Source organism: Trichechus manatus, unplaced genomic scaffold (genome assembly GCF_000243295.1).
Source record: "Trichechus manatus latirostris isolate Lorelei unplaced genomic scaffold, TriManLat1.0 scaffold00072, whole genome shotgun sequence".
Taxonomy (NCBI): domain Eukaryota; kingdom Metazoa; phylum Chordata; class Mammalia; order Sirenia; family Trichechidae; genus Trichechus; species Trichechus manatus.
This window is the reverse complement of record NW_004444008.1, coordinates 12,196,116-12,216,582: the sequence shown is the minus strand read 5'-3', so window position 1 is coordinate 12,216,582 and position 20,467 is coordinate 12,196,116. Positions and strand designations below refer to the sequence as shown.

Genomic DNA, 20,467 nt, shown 5'->3' with positions numbered 1-20,467 from the left:
GGTCCCTTCTGATAACACATCCAAAGTATGTGAGACACAGTCTCGCCATCCTTGCTTCTAAGGAGCATTCTGGTTGTACTTCTTCCAACACAGATTTATTTGTTCTTTTGGCAGTCCCTGGTATATTCAATATTCTTTGCCAACACCACAATTCAAAGGTGTCAATTCTTCTTCGGTCTTCCTTATTCATTGTCCAGCTTTTACATGCATATGAGGCAATTGAAAACACCATGGCTTGGATCAGGCGCACCTTCGTCCTCAAGGTGACATCTTTGCTTTTCAACACTTGAAAGAGGTCTTTTGCAGCAGATTTCCCAGTGCAGTGGGTCTTTTGACTTCTTGACTGCTGCTTCCATGAGTGTCGATTATGGATCCTAATAAAATGAAATCCTTGACAACCTCAATCTTTTCTCATTTGTCATGATGTTGCTTATTGGTCCAGTTGGGAGGATTTTTGTTTTCTTTATGTTGAGAAGTAATCCATACTGAGGCTGTGGTCTTTGATCTTCATCAATAAGTGCTTCAAGTCCTTTTCACTTTCAGCAAGCAAGGTTGTATCATCTGTATAACGCAGGTTGTTAATGAGTCTTCCTCCAATCCTGATGCCCCGTTCTTCAGAGTCCAGCTTCTCGGATGATTTGCTCAGCATACAGATTGAATAGGTATGAAGAAAGGACACAAGCCTGACGCACACCTTTCCTGACTTTAAATCATGCAGTATTCCCTTTTTCTGTTTGAACGACTGCCTCTTGATCCATGTACAGATTTCTCATGAGCACAAGTGTTTTGGAATTCCCATTCTCTGCAATGTTATCCATAATATGTTATGAGCCACACAGTTGAATATCTCAGCATAGTCAATAAAAAACAGGTAAACATCTTTCTGGTATTCTCTGCTTTCAGCCAGGATCCATCTGATATCAACAATGATATCCTTGGTTCCACGTCCTCTTTTATCTGGCTTGAATTTCTGGCAGTTCCTGTTGATATACTGCTGCCACCACTTTTGAATGATCTTCAGCAAAATTTTGCTTACATGTGATATTGATATTGTTCGATAATTTCCACATTCGGTTGGATCATTTTTCTTGGGAATAGGCATAAATATGGGTCTCTTCCAGTCGGTTGGCCAGGCAGCTGTCTTCCAAATTTCCTGGCATAGACAAGTGAGCAATTCCATCGCTGCCTCTCTTTGTTGAAACATCTCAATTGATATCTCGTCAATTCCCAGAGCCTTGTTTTTCACCAATGCCCTCAGTGCAGCTTGGACTTCTTCCTTTAGTACTGTTGGTTCCTGATCATATGCCACCTCCTGAAATGGTTGAACATCGACCAATTCTTTTTAGTATAATGACTCTGTATTCCTTCCATCTTTTTTTGATGCTTCCTGAGTCGTTTAATATTTTTCCCATAGAATCCTTCAGTATTTCACCTCGAGGCTTGAATTTTTTCTTCAGTTTTTTCAGCTTGAGAAATACTGAGCATGTTCTTCCCTTTTGGTTTTCTATCTCCAGGTCTTTGCACATGTCATCATAATACTTTCCTTTGTCTTCTCGAGCCACCCTTTGAAATCTTCTGTTCAGCTCTTTCACTTCATCATTTTTTCCTTTTGCTTCAGCTACTCAGTGTTGAAGAGCAAGTTTCAGAGTCTCTCCTGACATCCATATTGGTCTTTACTTTCTTTGCTGTCTTTTTAATGACCTTTTGCTTTCTTCATGTACGATGTCCTTGATGTCATCCCACAACTCATCTGGTTTTTGGTCATTAGTGTTTAACGTGTCAAATCTATTCTTGAGCTGGTCTCTAAATTCATGTGGGATATACTCAAGGTTGTACTTTGGCTCTCATGGACTTGTTCTTATTTTCTTCAGTTTCAACTTGAACTTGCTTGTGAGTAATTGATGGTCTAATCCGCAGTCCGCCCCTGGCCTTGTTCTGACTGATGATGTTGAGCTTTTCCATCATTTCTTTCCACAGATGTAGTCAATTTGATTCCTGTGTATTCCATCTGGCGAGGTCCATGTGTATAGGTGCCATTTATGTTGGTGAAAAAAGGTGTTTGCAATGAAGAAGTTGTTGATCTTGCAAAATTCTATCATGCCATCTCCGGCATTGTTTCTGTCACCAAGGCCATATTTTCCAACTACTGATCCTTCTTCTTTGTTTCCAACTTTCACATTCCAATCAGCAGTAATTATCATTGTGTCTTGATTGTATGTTCAATCAATTTCAGACTGCAGAAGTTGGTAAAAGTCTTCAGTTTCTTCATCTTTGGCCTTAGTGGTTGGTGTGTAAATTTGAATAATAGTCGTATTAACTTGGTCTTCCTTGTAGGCGTATGTATATTATCCTATCCCTGACAGTGTTGTACTTCAGGATAGATCTTGAAATGTTCTTTTTGATGATGAATGCAATGCCATTCCTCTTCAAGTTGTCATTCCCGGCATAGTAGACCGTATGATTTTCCGATTCAAAATGGCCAGTACCATTCCATTTTAGCTTACTAATTTCTAGGTTATTGATCTTCAAGTGTTCCATTTCATTTTTTACAACTTCCAATTTTTCTTGATTTGTACTTTGTACATTCCATGTTCTGATTATTAATGGTCGTTTGCAGCTCTGTCTTCTCATTTTGAGTCATGCCACATCAGCAAATGAAGGTCCTGAAAGCTTGACTCCATCTATGTCATTATGGTCTACTCTACCGTGAGGAGGCAGCTCTTCCCGAGTCATGTTTTGAGTGCCTTCCAGCCTGGGGGGCTTATCTTCTGGCACTATATCAGACAGTGTTCCACTGCTATTCATAATGTTTTCGATGTCTAATTCTTTTCAGAAGTAGACTGCCGGGTCCTTCTTCCTAGTCTGTCTTAGTCTGGAAGCTCAGCTGAAACCTGTCCACCATGGGTGACCTTGCTGGTATTTGAATAGCTTCCAGCATCACAGCAACACACAGGCCCCAACAGTACGACAAACGGACAGACGCATCAAGGGGAGACCTCCAAGGGGAAGCTTATTCTGTCAGCCTGCCTGGCTGGGCAGTGACTCTGCCATCAGCTCAAAATCCCTTCCTGCGATGAGTGTGGAAAGTGAATTAAGGCTATAATTACCGTGAACCCAACAATAGAGAAATCAGAAAGCTCTTGTCGATCACTCAATGTACCTGACTTTAGTGAAAGCTGTGTGTTATCCTCTGGGGCCATCTTTTGACTTTTGCTAGATGCCCAGCTCTCATAGCTCAGAGACCCGGTTAAAAGGACCCTGAGAGCAAGTCAGACTTGGGATCTTCCCGCCTCTATTTCTGGAGTCTGTGCAAGAGCTTCCTAGCAGCAGCCAGTCCCGTTTAAGGTCAGCCATCTGTACTTCCGGAGGTGAAAGTAGACACCTGATGAGTGTTTTTGGTCTGTATTAACGTGTACTCCTTTCTAGTAGGAATTCTGTTAGCAGTTGTCTGGTCAGGTGTTTGTACTTATAGATCTAATAATATAAATCTGTTTCTATTTGTATACTTCCTTATGTAATATCTATTTCTACTGATATATTTCCTTATATATTTATATGTGTGTGTATAAATATTTCCACTTATGTATTTCCTTATATAATATGTATGTATAGACATAGTCTACTTATATATTTGTATATATATTTTTCTACTTACATGTTTTCTCTTTAAAGAAGTAATAATAATAAAAAAAAATTTAAAAAAACCGTTGCCATTGGGTCAATTTCGACTCATAACAACCCTATAGGTCAGAGTAGAACTGCCCCATAGGGTTTCCAAGGAGCAGCTGGTGGATTCAAACTGCCAACCTTTTGGTTAGCAGCCAAGCTCTTAACCAGTGTACCACCAGGGTTCCAAATAAGTAATAGTGGTCCTATATAAAATGTATACTTTGTACTACGAACCATGGATACCCTCCCCAAAACCTCACCATCTTGAAATGTGATCTTTGATCCTGAAGACAGCCCACCAGATCTTGTTTCAAGATTAGACAACAGATACTCTATTTCTTTGGAAATCCTCGTGGTGTAGTGGTTAAGTGCTACGGCTGCTAACCAAAAGGCTGGCAGTTCGAATCCACCAGCTGCTCCTTGGAAACCCAATGGTGCAGTTCTACTCTGTCCTTATAGGGTCGCTATGAGTCGGAGTCAACTCAACGGCAACGGGTTTGGTTTTTGTTTTGGTACCCATAACTGAAACTCAGAAGACTGGTCTCAGAACATAAGTGTATTCAGAATCAAAGGTGGAATAGTTTTAAGTGTAAATGTCACATACAGCAATCTAGTAACATTTAAAAATTTTAATACCTGTATGATCATTAACAGCTTGTCTGATAATTATACAAGTTGTTCTTCTGCTATGTAACAGAGCATTTCTGTATTGTGATGAGCTGGCTGTGGAAAGCAAGCACTCTAGCAGGTACTTCCCAGATCAGAATATCACCAAACGATCATTCCCAAAGCCTGATTTAGCATAAGTAACGGTGGGCCACCTACAGCCAAAGCCTTCTAACAACACAGCTTTAGAGCTAACCAGCAGACAGGCTTTTTTTAACCCCCAGCATCCTTTACAGTGCCACGCAGTAAAGCATAAAGCAAAAAAAAAAAAAAAAAATTCTTTTAATTTAAAACTTAACCCTTGCCTTTAAGGGTCATGTATGCTTTTCCTGAACGGTGTCCTCTCTGGGGTCATCTAGCCAGTGAGAGAGGCGGGCGGCCTCCTCTCCCTGCTGTCCTTCCGCTTGCCCCGTGCTGTTTGGATTATGCAGGATACTGGGGGCGGGAAGGGATTACAGTCCTTTGACACGGGGGGAGCCTTTTCCCTCTGTAATGCCCTGGAATCCATCCCATGGTGTGGTGTGGCACTTGGAATAAAGGAATGACAAGGCTTCAGGTGGCTTCCCTCGTGTTCTCAGAGAAACTCCAAGGAACCTGGGAATCCTCTAGTCTTTAAAAAGAAGAGAAAGAAAGAAATGGAGGAAGGAAGGAAAGAAAGAAGAAAAAGATTATAATCCAGAAGACAAAATAGCAACTTCTGGACTGTTTATATATAGAAAATTAATTCAGTACTTACGTTCCTAAACTTGAGTTTTCCAATGCAGGCAGCATGCTAAGTGTGAAAACCAAACCCACTGCTGATGAGTTGATTCGACTCATAGCAACCCTGTAGGACAGAGTAGAACTGCCCCATAGGGTTTCCAAGACTGTAGTCTTTACGGAAGCAGACTGCCACACCTTTCTCCCGAGGAGCACACAGTAGGATCGAGCTGCTGACCTTTGGTTAGCAGCCAAGCACTTTAACTAACCACTGCACCACCAGGGCTCCGATGCTAAGTGCACTAAGTGCACTGTTCCATTTAAGCTCCCAGCTGCCCTGTAAAGTAGGTATTGTTTCCATTTCATAAGTGGGCACTGAGAACCTACTCATCTGAACTGGTATTTGAACCCAGAACCTTCTGACTCCAAAACCCAGGCCCTCAACTGCTCCAATACAGTCTCCTGCTGGGTTTCTGGGTCTTCCCTGAAGTCTGTAAAGACAGCAGCAAAATGATTGGGATTTTCCAAACACTGTGGATATCCAGCCTCCTCCCTTGTTCCCTCGCTGTCATGAAGCGTGGCCTACACCTCTCTTATCAGACATGGTCACTGTCAGCATTGTGATGAATGCAGGGACTCCGGTTGGCCCAGGGCGATGACTGTGTGTGCCAAGGATTAAATCCCTGAGACACAGGCTAAATAATAATCAGAAACGTGACTGTGTTTATTTTATCTTCTTTGTCTCCAGAGAGAATAACGTATGAGCAGAGGGGGGAGGAAGGGAAAAGCCAGAGTCAAATGATGAGGTTTTCGGTCTGTAAAGAGTGCTAAGCTTAGAGGGGCTTTCTGGAAATGTCCAGAGGTAAAATGAAGATTCTCGGTCTCAGTTTAAACAGTCGGTAGCTTTCACTATGCGTTGTGTCTGCGACACATCATTTATGTATAAGCCATAGTCACCCGCGCCCTCAGGGCCTGGGATTTTTGCCTTCTCTCAGGGTGGGTTGTGTTTTAACATTTAGATCAATAATAGTCGAATATTTGTAGGTGAAATGTTATCTAGAGAGAAGTTAGGACCCCTGTATTAGTTTTCACGTGGGGTAGGTAACACAAGTCGGAATCGACTCAACAGCAACTGGTTTTACCGCTATTAGATCCTTCCAAAAAAAAAAAAAAAACTCACTGCCATTGAGTGGATTCTAACTCATAGCGACCCCATAGGGTTTCTACGGCTGTAAATCTCTGCAGAAACAGACGGCCACATCTTTGTCCCATGAAGCCGCTGGTGGTTTCAAACTGCCGACCTTTCGCTTAGCAGTTGATCACTTTAACCACTGCGCCACTAGAGCCATTTAGGTCCTTAGGGCGGCTGTAACAAAGTACCAAAGGGGATGGCTTAAAACACAGACGTTTATTCTCGAACCATTGAAGGCCAAAGTCCAGATTCAGGGTGTCCACAGGGCCATGCTTGCTGAAGGCTCTAGGGGAAGACCTTCCTTGTCTCTCTGAGCTTCCGGGGGCTCCAGGCGTCCTTGGCGTATGGCAGCGTAAGTCCCATCTCTGCCTCTGTCTTCACCGGGCTGTCTTCCCCCTGTCTTTTTCTGTGTCTCTCCTCCTCTTACAAGGACTGCAGTCCTATCGGATTAGGACCTGCCCAACTCCAGTGTGACCTCATGTAAGCTGAACTAATCGCATCTGCAAAGGTGTTATTTCCAAATAGTCACATTCACAGGTCCTGGGGGTTAGGACTTGAACACACCCCTTTTGGGGACACAGTTCAACCCAGAACAACCCCCAAACAAGCGCACCCCTACATAGAGCCCGTGGACTCCTGCTCATCCCTAAGACAGACTCAGAAGAACAAGCAGGGGGTAAGGTTCTGTCCTAAGATTACAGCGCCTTCGAATCAGTAGGTCTGAAGCTATTTGAGAGAAAGAGGGAATGAAATTCTCAGAAAGTAAAGAACTTTTTTTTTGCGCTAACTCTGGTCATGAGGAAGGGCTGAATGCAGTGATCACCCCTAGTACCTGGACACCGTTTCCTTTGAAAAGAGGCTAGGGCTCCTGGGATGGACAGCTCGTTCCAAGTCATGGTGGGAAGTACAAGAGGGTCTGGAACAAGTTACTGTCCCCAAAGACAGGAAAGCTACCATAGGCTCATTAGAGTCACATCACAATGACATGGGGCCATGGAGCTATTGTACGTGATGCTGTAATGGTGGACATGTGCCATTATGCCTTTGTCAAAACCCACAGGGCTGGGCAGCACAGAGCCAACCCTGATGTAAACTGTGGACTTCATTTAATAACAACGTATCCATATCCATTCACTTGTAACACATGTACCACACAATGCTCCGTGTTTTAACACGATAGGAGGAGCAGTGCGCAGAGGGGAGAGGGGACAGTGGCAACGCACTGTACTCTCTGCACAATTTCTCTGTAAATCTAAAACTGCTCTAAAAATGTACTAATTTTTAAAAATGAAAAAAACACATTTTTTGCTATGTCACTGTCTCTTCTGGGAAGGAATTGAAGACTGTCATTCTAGTTTTAAGAAACCACAGCCTTGTTGAAAATAAGGAGTTGTTACACCAGTTTGAACATAAGCCCTAGGGTTCTCCTTTTAGGGTACCTTTGCTCACGCCCTTTTTAAAAAATGTTATAAATTCCGTGTACCAAATTTAGAAGGAAGTGGGTTCTAGATTATTTTCTCGGGGGTTTAGAATTTTGTAAAATGTGGCAGGTGGTTTAATCTCTTTTAGTTAGAGTCACTTGACAGGTAACTGTTCCTTAGGGGGAGGGGGCCACGCTTGTCCTGAGGTGCCAGTAGCCCCTGCGCTCAGTGGACAGCCAGCGTTATCCGCGGGGTGGCTGCGCCACTGCCCGAGAGGGCCACAGTGCCATCTTGTGGTGTGTTCTTGGTTCGGCTCCTGAAATCAGGTTGAAGGAGGAAAACCTTGACTGGCAAACTTTGAAGAATGGCCTTACAAAGAAATGTCTGGGTGCGGTCAAACGAGATATTTCCTTCTGGTAGCCAGCCACGCTAATTATTGTTTTGGTGTCCAGAAAATTAATAACCCAAATAAATTGAGAACAACCAGAAAAATATTTCAAGAACTATAAATGGTAAGAAAGGATTTATTTTCCATCTTACTTACTAAGAAGTTTTTTTTTTTAACCTGCCTAGAGGGGAATATATTTTTCTGTGAACTCCACAAAAACACAAAGGGCAGTCAGAATAGAGTAGCAGAGTTTACTTCCAGGTTGCCTGAACCAGTAACCATGTGTCAGTGAGTTGATTCTGACTCATGGCAACCCCATGTGTATCAGAGTAAAACTGTGCTCCATAGGGTTGCGGTGGCTGATTTTTCAGCAGTAGGTTGCCAGTCCTTTCTTCCAAGGCACCTCTGGGTAGACTTGAACCGCCAGCCTTTCCATCAGTAGCTGAGCACTTAACCGTTTGTGGCACCCAGGGACCCCTTGGTCCTCGCAGTCAGCATTCAGTCAGTTATCCCTCCTCAGTGGGGGAGCTTTTTGCGTGTTCCTGTTAGTGGGACTGGATCTGGGACGATCATGAGGGCCTCATCCTCCCCCTTTGACCTTCCTTGGAGCTCCCTGGAAGGCTGTGGTTGTGGATTTGGTGGCTCGTCAGTTCCGCCACAGGTCCCGTAGGGGGCAGGGTTGTGCCAGCCACAAGAGAGGCGCTGTCTCACCAGCTGTTCAGTTTGTTATTAGAAGGTGAAATGAGACTCTCACACAGCCTTCTGCGTCTGAGTGCTTATCCGAGCTCTGCCCCTGACTCACCAGGAAACACAGACTGCCGGGGAGAGTTTTAGGGGAAATCCTTTTCTGAGCACTAATGTACTTTCTTACCGGGAAGACAGGGACATGTCCCATGAGGACCCCTCCCAGGCTGTGATTTCTGGGTGACATGAGGCCAGTGGTAACCTCAGCCTGTGTCCCGGCCAGCATGCCGTCTGCCTTGGTTTCCTGCACTATAACAGAAGCCATGGAAAAAGGAGTTGCTGATGGTCTCAGCACTGAGCGCCTCCAGACCCCTTTCCTCAGAGCACAGCCAGCTTCCACAGAAGCTCAGGGAACTTGACACGTGGCTCTAACAGCTGCCTCTTCCACTTGTTAGGTGCCATCGAGTCAGTTCTGACTCAAAGCGACCCCGTGTACAACAGAACAAAACACTGCCTGGTCCTGCGCCATCCTCACAATTGTTGTTATGCTTGAGCCCGTTGTTGCAGCCACTGTGTCAGTCCGTCTCATTGAGGGTCTTCCTCCTTTTCTCTGACCCTCCACTTTACCAAGCATGATGTCCTTCTCCAGGGACCGGTCCTTCCTGATAACATGTCCAAAGTAAGTAAGACAGAGTCTTGCCATCCTTGCTTCTAAGGAGCATTCTGGCTGTACTTCCTCCAAGACAGATTTGTTCATTCTTTTGGCAGTCCGTGGTATATTCAGTATCCTTCACCAACTCTGTAATTCAAAGGCATCAATTTTTCTTCGGTCTTCTTATTTATTGCCCAGTTTTCACATGCATATGAGGTGACTGAAAACACCATGGCTTGGGTCAGGCGCACCTTAGTCCTTAAGGTGACATCTTTGCTTTTTTAACACATTTAAAAGGGATCTTTTGCAGCAGATTTGCCCAATGCAATGCGTCTTTTGATTTCTTCAGTGCTGCTTCCATGGGTGTTGATTGTGGATCAATAAAATGAAATCCTCGACAACCTCAGTATTCTCTCCACTTACCATAATGTTGCTTACTGGTCCAGTTGTAAGGATTTTCGGTTTCTTTATGTTGAGGTGTCTTCAGTGGGCTGGGAAACTGAACAACCAGGCTGTTCAGATCGGGTCAGAAATGGATCACATAGATTCAGAGGCTCCAGAGTTCTCCAAGTAAAGTCCGTTGGTTTGGTGACATGTGTGTAGTTAGATCAGAGGCCCTTTTTTGCTTACTTTGGAAGCCCTCTTGTCGCAGATAAGCGGAGTATTGCCATCCATGGCGTGAGGCGTTCGTGGTTCCTGGTAGTATTCTGACCTTCCACGCAGAAGACCCACGTTCGATTCCCAGCCAGTGCGCCTCATGCACAGCCACCACCTGTCTGTCAGTGGAGGCTTGCATGTCGCTAGGATGCTAAACAGATGCAGCGAACCTTCTAGACTATGACAGACTAGGAAGAAAGTCCTGGCTATCTATTTCAAAAACTCAGCCAGTGAACCCTAAGGATCACAATGGTCTGACCAGCAACCGATCACGGGGATGGCGCAGGGCCGGGCAGTGTTTGGGTCTGTCATGCTTGGGGTCATCAGGAGCTGGAGGAGGACGCGTCTGCAGCTAACAACAACGGCTACCCGTGGCTAGGGGATCCAAAGAGGAAACAAAGCGGGGCCAGCTGGGAATCAGCAGTGGGCTTAACATCAGGCAGCCGTGCACGGGAAGGGGTGGGGATGTGCCCTGTCGTCGTCATCGTCCTAACACAAGCATTTATGGACTCAGTAGTCTTAGAACCATCTAGTGAGGCAGGGCTTGTTGCTATCCCATTTTACAGATGGGAGGATTACGTCTCAGAAAGGTCAAATAACCAACCCATTAGCCGGTCGTTGGCAGAGCCAGGATTCGAACACGTACTGTCTAACATCCGAGCCACACTCTGCTCCTGTCCCTTTGCCACCTTTCTCCTGTCCTCCCAGTTGGACCTTATCGACTGCATTTTGACTTGATGGAAAGTCCACTTTGTTTCCAAAGCTGGGCTTTGTTTCCGAAGCTCAGGAGCAGAGGTGTTTGGAGAGTGGGACATAGTCACCTGACAGAGCCCTGACCTGTGAGCTCAGGGACCTAGGTCCCTCCGGGCTCTGCTCTGTGGCCTCAGATGTGTGTTCAGCCTCTCTGATCCGGCAGCTCTTCATCCATGAGATAGAGGTAGTACCTGCATAAGAGAATCAAAGGAGTTCACGATGTATGTGCAGATGCTGTCTACACTAGCAAGCGTGATCCGCAGAAACGATACTTTTTAAGAAAAAAAAATCCATTATCAAGTCAGAAAGTAAATGTTTGGGCAGATTTGAGTATATAGTATGGTCTGGTTGCATAAGGGGCTCTCAGCTTGCATTTAGATGACTTACTTTAAAAATCTGCCTCTAAATCATAGATAGAAGACAGAGCCTAAAAATACAGGCTGCTAGTGCTTCATCTTCTCATCCCTAAAAGGAGGTGCAGGGCTGGTAGCCGAAATCATGTGGTCTGCACCACCCTTGGTCAAAATCCAGCTTCAGCCACTTGTTTTCTGTGTGACCCTTGGACTTGTGGATGCACCTCTGATTTACCATTTCCCCGTCTGTAAAATGGAGATCCTAGTGTGGAGGGCTAGATAACAACGATTCTGTGTAAAGCTCTTAACTCAGTGCCTGGCCCATGCTAAGTGATCAATAACTAGTAGCTATTATTATCTAAGATCGTTCCCCATCCTTAGAGAAGATGAACAATAAACAGCACATTAACCCGTCTTCTTCGTAAACACCTCCCACTGATGTTTTCAAAGCGCGTTTACATCAAGGGAAGAAAGCATTTGCAGAGGACGACTTGAGCGGAATCCCTTGAACCCAGATCAAAACTGCTAGCGTGAAAATGATGCCATGAAGTACAACTCTCTGATAATGCCTCGGCTGCATTGTGACTGCTTTCAGTAGGATCAGTGATGTGATTAGATTCTGTCTTACTAATCGCTGTGTGTGTGTGTCCCCATCCTTAAATGTCCTCCCTGGTAACTGTTGTTGTCGTGTGCTATCAAGTCGATTCCGACTCATGGAGACCCTACAGGACAGAGTAGTACTGCCCAATAGGGTTTCCTTGGCTGTAATCTTTATGGGATGGAGCCCTGGTGGCACAGTGGTTAAGAGCTTGGCTGTTCACCAAAAGGTTGGCAGTTCAAATCTACCAGTTCTACCCTGTCCTATAGGGTCACTGTGAGTTTGAATCAACTCGATGGCAACGAGTTTGGTTTGAATCTTTATGGGAGCAGATCGCCAGGTCTTTTCTCCTGAGGAGCTACCGGGTGGGTTAGAACCGCCCATCTTTCAGTCAGCAGCTGAGCACTTAACCATTGCACCAAGCCCACTCTAATTCCTACCAGGATGCTCGTGAAGGAGCAGGCAGACTGGTCAGATGGGCAGCAGACTGACTTATTGTCGGGTGAACAAGAGCTCTGTGTCTTTCTGAGGGTGCTCTAGAAGCTACTCATCCCCGGGGTTAAAGCAAGTCAGGAAGAGGACCCACAGAGCTAGCGAGGGAGGCAGGGCTGTGCAGGGCAGCAGATGCTGATGACCACGGAGGCCGTCAGTAGCCCTCCTGGGTGAAGATCTTCAGCAGTTCAGTCCTGGCCAGGAGCCCAGGGTCATTTTCCCAGGCTGCACCTGCACTTGGGGTGCTGCGGAGAGCAGTGTCAGCAGACCTGAGCCAGGAGCAGAGTTGTCCTGCCGGGGCCGGGCTGGGCACATCGGAGCGTCACGTGCAGTTCTGGGCAAAGCACTGAAAGTACGTGGGATCGCGTTTGGGGAGAGGGCCTCAGATAGTGGCGGAATTTGAAACGATATCCTTTGCCTGGGAGAAGGATGTCCCAGGACCCGTGGTACCGTCTTCAGCCAGCCGGGGCTGTCTCCGGGAGATGCAAGACTGGGGACCAGGCCAGCGCAGGGGAGCACAAACCAAAAAAAAAAAAAATCCAAACCAGTTGCTGTCGAGTCAATTCCGGCTCATAGCAACCCTGTAGGACAGAGTAGAACTGCCCCCACAGGGTTTCCAAGGAGCAGCTGGTGGATTCAAACTGCTGACCTTTCGGTTAGCAGCCATAGCTCGCCATAGCTCTTAACCACTGCACCACCAGGGCGCCTGCAGGGGAGCGCAGGGACCCAGAATCCGTGCAGCCTCAGAGGACATCACAGGCTCCTCACAAGGCCACCAGCTCCTCGTCCGCAGGAGTCCAGGGCAGGCTGGGAGCGGCACTGCACAGCCAGGGGCCCCAGGTTTCCTTTCCAGCCCAGCGCATGGTGTTGCTTGACACCTTGGGGCTGGGGCAGGGAGCACCCTGTTGCCTTGGGCCTGCGCTAGCTCTCCAGAGCATGAAGACTTAGTACAAAAGGAGAGTGTAAAGTATCTCATTGGTATGTCATATTGATTACATGTTGAAATGTAATATTTTGGACATGCTGTGTTAAATAAAACATGTTAACATTTATTTCAGTAATTACTATCATAGACTTCAGGGAAGTTTTGAAAACTGTGAATTCAGGTTTCTCAGCAGTGGGGATTTTCAGTTCAGATGAAATCGTCCACCTCAGTCTTGACATCTGCATCCCACCGGGTCACTTCATTCGCTATGCACTTCTGGCGTTTTACCCTGCCTGTCTGCAGCTTCCGTGAAATGCCAGTAGTTATAAACCTTACTCATAAAGGATTTTTGTTAAGGCCATGTGAGCCTGCTAAGACTTTGATGTGGTCCTAACCCTTGAGCACTGGCAACCTCCATGTGCCAAACACCTAGCAGCACACCTGCTGTGTCCCAGATGTGGCAACGCTGCGGATTTCTGGGATGGACAGGAAGTGCTGATGGGACCTTTGTTGTCGTTGCTGTCGAGTCAGCTCCAACTCACGGTGGCCTTCTGTACGACAGAATGAAACGTTCCCCAGTCCTGCAGCATCTTCATGATCGTTGATATGTTTCAGTCCATTGTTGAGGCTGTTGTGTCAGTTCGTCTCATTGAGGGTTTCCCTCGTTTTCATTGACCCTCTACCAGGAGCCCTGCTGGCACAGGGGTTAAGCATTCGGCTGCTTACCAAAAGGTCGGCAGTTCAAATCTACCAGCTGCTCCTTGGGAGCCCTATGGAGCAGTTCTGCTCTGTCCTGTAGGGTCACCTTGAGTCAGAATCAACTCCACGACAATGGGTTTGGTTTTGGTTTTTCTACTTTACCAAACAAGATACCTTGTTCTAGCTATTGTTATACATAGGGTTTTGATTGGCTGATTTTCAGAAGTAGGTCACTAGGCCTTTCTTCCTAGTCTTTCTTAGTCTGGAAGCTTTGCTGAAACCCTGCTGGTATTTGAAATAGCTTCCAGCATCACAGCCACACACGTCACCACAGTATGACAAACTGACAGACAGACCAGGACCATAATCCCAGCTAGTTCTGCCTTGCTTGCAGTTCCTTCACATTTAAATAAGTGTGGTTTTTACCAAACTGGACAGGCCTGAGGATGGGGGAGCAGCGGGGGAGAGGAATGATATTTTCATGTCTGTTTCCTGAGAGAAAGTAATGTTGCATCTTCAAAACAACATCTGTCAGAACGATTTTCATCAGATTAAATAAATCCTCAGAGCAGCCATCACAGCTTCTAGAATCTTGGAAATGTAGGTTACACTTTGCATGGAATCCTAATAGAATTTAAAATACTTGTGTTTTGCAAACACAGCTTTGGAAGCAGATTCTTTCCTAGGTTTCTTATCTGAGAGTTTTTGTTTAAGCTACAATGTCTCAAGGAGTTTAGAGGGTGTGTTTATAAATGTAATAAGCAATTGTTTACCAATTGAAGATACTGTTAACTGGAAATGGAATAACTCATTGAGCTTGAGGAGCTTTGGGACAAGCTGGATAAAAACCTGCAACGCAGCAGACACATTGTCCAAGTAAGAGCTTTGTCAAAATAGACATTGCCGTCAGATAGTACATCATGAGGCCAGCCTTTGGCTGTCTTTCCACAGGTGGCTGCCGTATCTCCTTAAAGTAGATTGCACCCTCCTCGGTTTTGGAGGAGAGAGGAAGACACTTTTGGGGGGACTCTTGGGTCATAAAGACCTTGAATGAATGGTCAACATCGATTGATATTTATTGTTCCATGCTGCAAGGAAGCTTGTTCTTGGATCCATTGCTGAGCTTGCTGGGCTTTTAAAGCCCCCTTAGGAGGGTGTGGAGAGTTTCGCATTCTACTCAGGACACTGTCTTTAGAGAGAACATTTGCCTGGAGCTGACCAGAGCTGCTAAGCCGAGCTTCTGCTGGTGTTCTGGCCCATTCCTGCCGGTTTCTCCTCCCTACGCTAGATAAGACTGCACACGTTTTTAAAAAACAGTACGATGTATTCCAGCCGGAAACCACCCCCCCACCCCTCCCCAGGAGCGCTGGATTGCGGGGCAGTGCCTCCTTGCATTCGGTACCTTTTCCCTACCAGTGCCTAGCAGGTGGCGGCATCTGAGAACAGCAGTACAGAGGAGAGTGTATGTGCTGCCATTTCCACATCCCTTTCAAATGTATTTATGAAATATACTAATCCAGGCCAAAAGGAGCCCTGGTGGCGCAGTGATTAAGCGCTTGGCTGCTAACTGAAAGGTCGGCGGTTTGAGCCCACCAGCCGCTCCATGGAAGAAAGATGTGGCAGTCTGCTTCTGTAAAGATTACAGCCTTGGAAACCCTATGGGGCAGTTCTCCTCTGTCCTGTAGGGTCGCTATGAGTCGGAATTGCCTCGACAGCATACAACAACAACAGTTCCAGGCCACAGCTCCCAAGATTTCCATGCCAAACCCTGAGCCAAATTCCCAGGGCCAAGCCTGGCTGGCCCGGGCCTGGGGTGGTGTCAGCAGGCTGAGCTTTCTTGCAAAGGAATCCTAACATGTGCAGAGTGGTCTTAACCTTGAACTGCCCTCCCTCACCGCTGCCTGGCTATAAATCCTGTAGCTGAATTATGTATGTTTAAAAAAAAAATGCAACCCAGTGACGCACACAAAACAAAAGCTAAAGCAAACCGAGGTGATGAAGGGCCGTTTCTGTGCTGCTTGATAAGACTGGAAGTACCTCAGTCTCGCCAAGTAACGGGGATTATGCGGGGGAATTTCCAGTGTTTTTGCTGAACTGATTTGGACAGAAACAATCAGTGAACTTTCTGAGCATTTGGACTTTTGCCTGCAGCAAACCAAGCCAAGGCAAATGGTTCCTTAAAACTCCAAGGGGGAGCTGGAGAGTGGGGGGGCCGGGAGCTCAGGGGTGAAACCTGGCCTTATGCAAAGCTGAGGCATGGTTGAGGGGCCTCCTTCTGTCCCACTTACCCACATTGTCATGGATTGAATTGTGTCCCCCCAAAATATCTGTCAGCTTGGCTGGGTCATGATTCCCAGTGTTATATAATTGTGTACCATTTTGTAATCTGATGTGATTTCTTGATGTGTTGTAAATCCAATCACTATGATCTAATGAGATGGATTAGCAGCAGTTACACTGAAGAGGTCTACAAGATTAGATAGTGTCTTAAGCCAATCTCTTCTGAGATATAAAAGAGAGAAGCAAGCAGAGAGACATGGGAACCTTATACCACCAACAAGGCAGTGCTGGGAGCAGAGCGTGTCCTTTGGACCTGAGGTTCCTGCGCAGAGAAGCTCCCAGACCAAGGGAAGACTGATGGCAAGGACCTTCCTCCAGAGCTGACAGAGAAGGGCTTCTCCTAGAGTTTACGCCCTGAATTTGGACTTGCAGCCTACTGGACTGTGAGAGAATAAACTTCTCTGTGTTAAAGCCATCCACCCGTGGTGTTTCTGTTAGAGCAGCACTGGATGACTGAGACACACATGATCGAGGTTTCGCCTGTCCTTCCCACCTCCCCACGGGTGCAGGCTCGTGCCCCTCCTTATACCCCATGTGATTGAGGAACGCCCTCCCACTTCCTGGGCCGCCCCATGCTCTCCCCATGGGCCTTGTGTTCTCCTGCTATTCTGGGGCCTCCTGACCTCTAGCAAGGCATCCCGTGGCATACCCCCAGGCACCGCCTCCAACTGCGTCCCAGTGTTCTAAAACTACCATACAGGCAGCCATTTAAAAAGTGTACAAGAGTGTAATGACGTGGAACTGTCCTCACCGTACTCTGAGGTCAGGAAGCAGGTTACAAAACAGTATAACTGCTTTTGTGAGAAAAAGGGAAGCTTAACAAGAAAGCAAGTGTGTCTGTCTGTCCTTGGGAAGAAAGACTGAGAGTATCCAAAGTGCTAATAATGGTTGTCTCCAGGTGGTGGAATGACAAGTGATGTTAACCTTTCTCGTTTTTGTGGTTGTCTGCTTTTCAGCAGTGAACACGTTACTTTTGTGCTGGTCCATACTCGAGGCGCTGTTGACAGTTTAGGCGAGCACAGTGTGAGCTGTGATGTTGGAAAGTGATAGTAGCTTCCCAAGGAGCCGGGAGATCCACGGAGCTGGGAGATTTTTGTTGGCTCTGGAGCCTCAGCGTTAGAATTTCCAGGAAGCTCTGGGCTCCTGGATAGTTCCAGAAGCGGGTGCTTCAGGAGGGTAGGAGCACATGGGCTGCCCAGGCACATCCCAGGAAGTACCTGTTTCCATCACCCCCTTAGACCAGGAATACCAGGCTTGCCCATAGTTAACAATTTGGCAATTACTCAACAAGCAACAAAAAGAAAGCAATTGTAGGCAAATCATCTGCTGTTTGCCACCATCTCTTTCTCTTCTCTGGCTCATGCCCTAAGCTAACCTCAGGAGGAGAGGACCCCACAAGATACCAGTGACCTGGCTGTGGTGGCTAAAAACCCAGAGGAAGAGGCCTGCCCCCCACTTCCTCCTCCTCCCCCTCAGAGCTGCCAAAACAGCCATTGCTTGCTGTGCTCTCCAAAACCGACCTGGTCCATGCTCGCTGCCCGCTGCGCCCCCTTTTGCAATTGTACCCTTAAACCCGTCTTTCCCTTCTTGTTTTCTAGCCCACCTAAGCCGGCCGTGTTCATCTCCGGTGTGATGGCCCGGGTAAGAGCTCATTTTTCTCTGTCTGAGAGCGTCTGAAGTGGATGAAAGGCCTTTGCACTTGATTTCAGCAAATTAGAGTGCCAACATGTGATCTCTCGATTTCTTCTGTTTTTGTTAACCGCCACCGAGAATCACAGAGTCATACCGTTCATCTAAAGCGGGGCCTGGTGGCTGTCCTAGCTGCTTCATTTCTATGGAGCGTGTCTCTGTAGGTAGGAATTTATGAAATGATACAAAACACGGAGCACCCATCGTGACCTGGAGCTAAACTGCTATGGAACTGCCTTCCTCTTCTTTCTCTGCACTAACCCAGGGGTCAGCAAACCACGGCCCGTGGGCCAAGTGCTTTTGGATGACCCGTGAGCTAAGAATGCGTTGACGTTTTTAAATAGTTGAAAAAAATCAAAATCAAAATAATATGTCGTGACATGCGAAAATTGTATGAAATTCAAATTTCAGTGTCCATGAATAAAGTTTTCTTGGAACACAGCCACGCTTGTTCATTTACACATTGTGTCAGCTTTGGGGCGGCAACAGCTGAGTTGAATCGTTGCAAAAGACATTATGACCCCAAAAACCCTAAAACATGGACTATCTAGACCTTTACGGAAGACGTATGCTGACCCCTGGGCTAAACTTATGGGTTTTTGTCATCCCTTTATCTTCAGAGGAGCCCTGGTGGCGCAGTGGTTAAGCGTTGGGCTGCTGACCAAAAGGTCGGCAGTTCGAATCCAACAGGGACTCCTTGGAAACCCTATGGGGCAGTTCTACTCTGTCCTGTAGGGTCACTATGAGTCGGAATCCACTTGACGGCAATGGGTTTTTTTAATCTTCAAAGAGCCAGAGACCCAGCATTTTGTTTTTACTGCACACGTCCCACTGTGAACTCCTGTCTGAGGCGGTGGAATGACCTCATCCAGGCCCTGTGCTCTCGGGGCATCCCGAGTCCTTGTTAAATGATATCGCAAGAAGTACCGCTCACTGCTGGCAGAGCCATGGCCCCAGCCTTCCAGAGACTTGGAAAGACTGTGGCATCACTGCCCCACGTGAGATGATTAAATGCCGACGTGGTCTGAGGATAGCACAGCCAGCTGGCTCAGCCAGAGCACACCTCACTGGGCTGCCCGTGGTTGGCCGGCCGTGGCCCCACCCCAGCTCCATGCCACACCCAGCACTGTTGGCACAGGACACCAATTCCTCCCTGAAAAAGGCTGGGTACCTTCTCCCAAGACTCTGGGGCTGGATAAGGCTCTGTCTCCCGGCTGTCACTGTGCCCTGGGTGCTTCCCTCCCGTCCTGACACTCACCCCCACCCCGTGGCGGCAAATCTGAATTTAACAAGTCACATGATCACAAAAGCAGCTGGAGAAGAACAAGGCCACCCAACATCCGGTTCAGCCCTAAACAAGTAGTAGCAGGGTTACCTGTGTTTCACGGCTTAGGGGCGTAGGCGGTGAATTCTCACCTTCCCGATGCTGTGTGGCCCTTACTGCCCCTTTAGCTCCCAGGCTTGGACAGGATGCCGCCATCCCCAGAGACAGACTTCCGCCCCTCTGGTGGTTATCGTCCCCCTGCCACTCATGACACCCACTCCCCGGCAGGGAGGCTGTCCACCCACTAACCAGTGGTTTAAGGCCCTTGTGTTTGTGTCTCCTGACAGGGTGACAAGGACTTCCCCCCGGCAGCTGCACAGGTGGCCCACCAGAAGCCGCACGCCTCCATGGACAAGCATCTCTCTCCGAGGACCCAGCACATCCAGCAGCCTCGCAAGTGAGTGGGCGCGGAGCCCAGGCCCCAGCAGCAGCACCGGGCAGCCCACCTTCGATGTTTATCCCACACAGCGAACTGGCATATCTTCCCCCACATGCGGCTCTGTTGGGAAATCTAAGACAAAGCAAAGCTCTCCTTCCTTTGCCTTACATTTCCCTTGTTGGATGCTAGAAAGGGAGCAGACCCCAGACCTTGTGTACGTAGTCCTGATTGGATGTTGTTCAGGGACTATCATCCCTGGGTCTTCACAGTTTGGTCTAAAAACACCAGTTGCTGTTGAGTTGATTCTAACTCATGGTGACCCTGTGTGTGTCAGAGTAGAACTGCACTCCATAGGGTTTTCAGTGACTGATTTTTTGGAAGTAGATCACCAGGCCTTTCTTCCAGGGAGCCTTTCTTCCAAGGAGCCTCTGGGTGGATTTGAACTGCCAGCCTTTCAGTTAGCAGCCCAGTGCTTAACCATTTGCGCCACCTGGGGGCTCCCAGTTTGGTCTAGAGATGCTGTTATCAGAATTTGCCAGCACCTGCATAAGGTGGTGGTGTTAAAAGTTTAGCTTTAGTTCTGTGCCAGCAATTCTCCTGTATCCCTACCTTTAATCTGAAAAACAATAGGGCACATATTCGGAAGGATAAGGTTAAGCTTAGCCATTTCAAGCTTCTTAAAAAGAAGACAATACAGTCTTAACATCCCTGGAGAGGAAGAAATGAGAGAGTTCATTGAATTGCAGTTTTGGGGAGGCAGAGCAGGAAGGATTTTTGGAACAAGCCACAGCAAGAGTGAGTCCTGAGCGTCGCTGGACAGAGTGACGCCGAGCAAAAGAAACGCTCGCAGCTCACACTCGATGCCAGCCGAGAGGCCGAGAGGCTAT

At 47.1% G+C, this 20,467-nt stretch overlaps 1 protein-coding gene across 1 annotated transcript in view; it reads left to right on the top strand.

Annotated features, from left to right (window-relative positions):
- Positions 1 to 19,736, top strand: part of DAP (death associated protein) — a 94,658-nt gene extending 74,922 nt beyond the window's left edge. The window contains exons 3-4 of the mRNA XM_004380286.2: positions 17,787 to 17,829; positions 19,489 to 19,736. Coding sequence (XP_004380343.1) covers positions 17,787 to 17,829; positions 19,489 to 19,602 — 157 coding nt within the window. The 3' untranslated portion in view covers positions 19,603 to 19,736. The remainder of the gene's footprint in view (positions 1 to 17,786; positions 17,830 to 19,488) is intronic.
- The last annotated feature ends 731 nt before the right edge of the window (positions 19,737 to 20,467 follow it).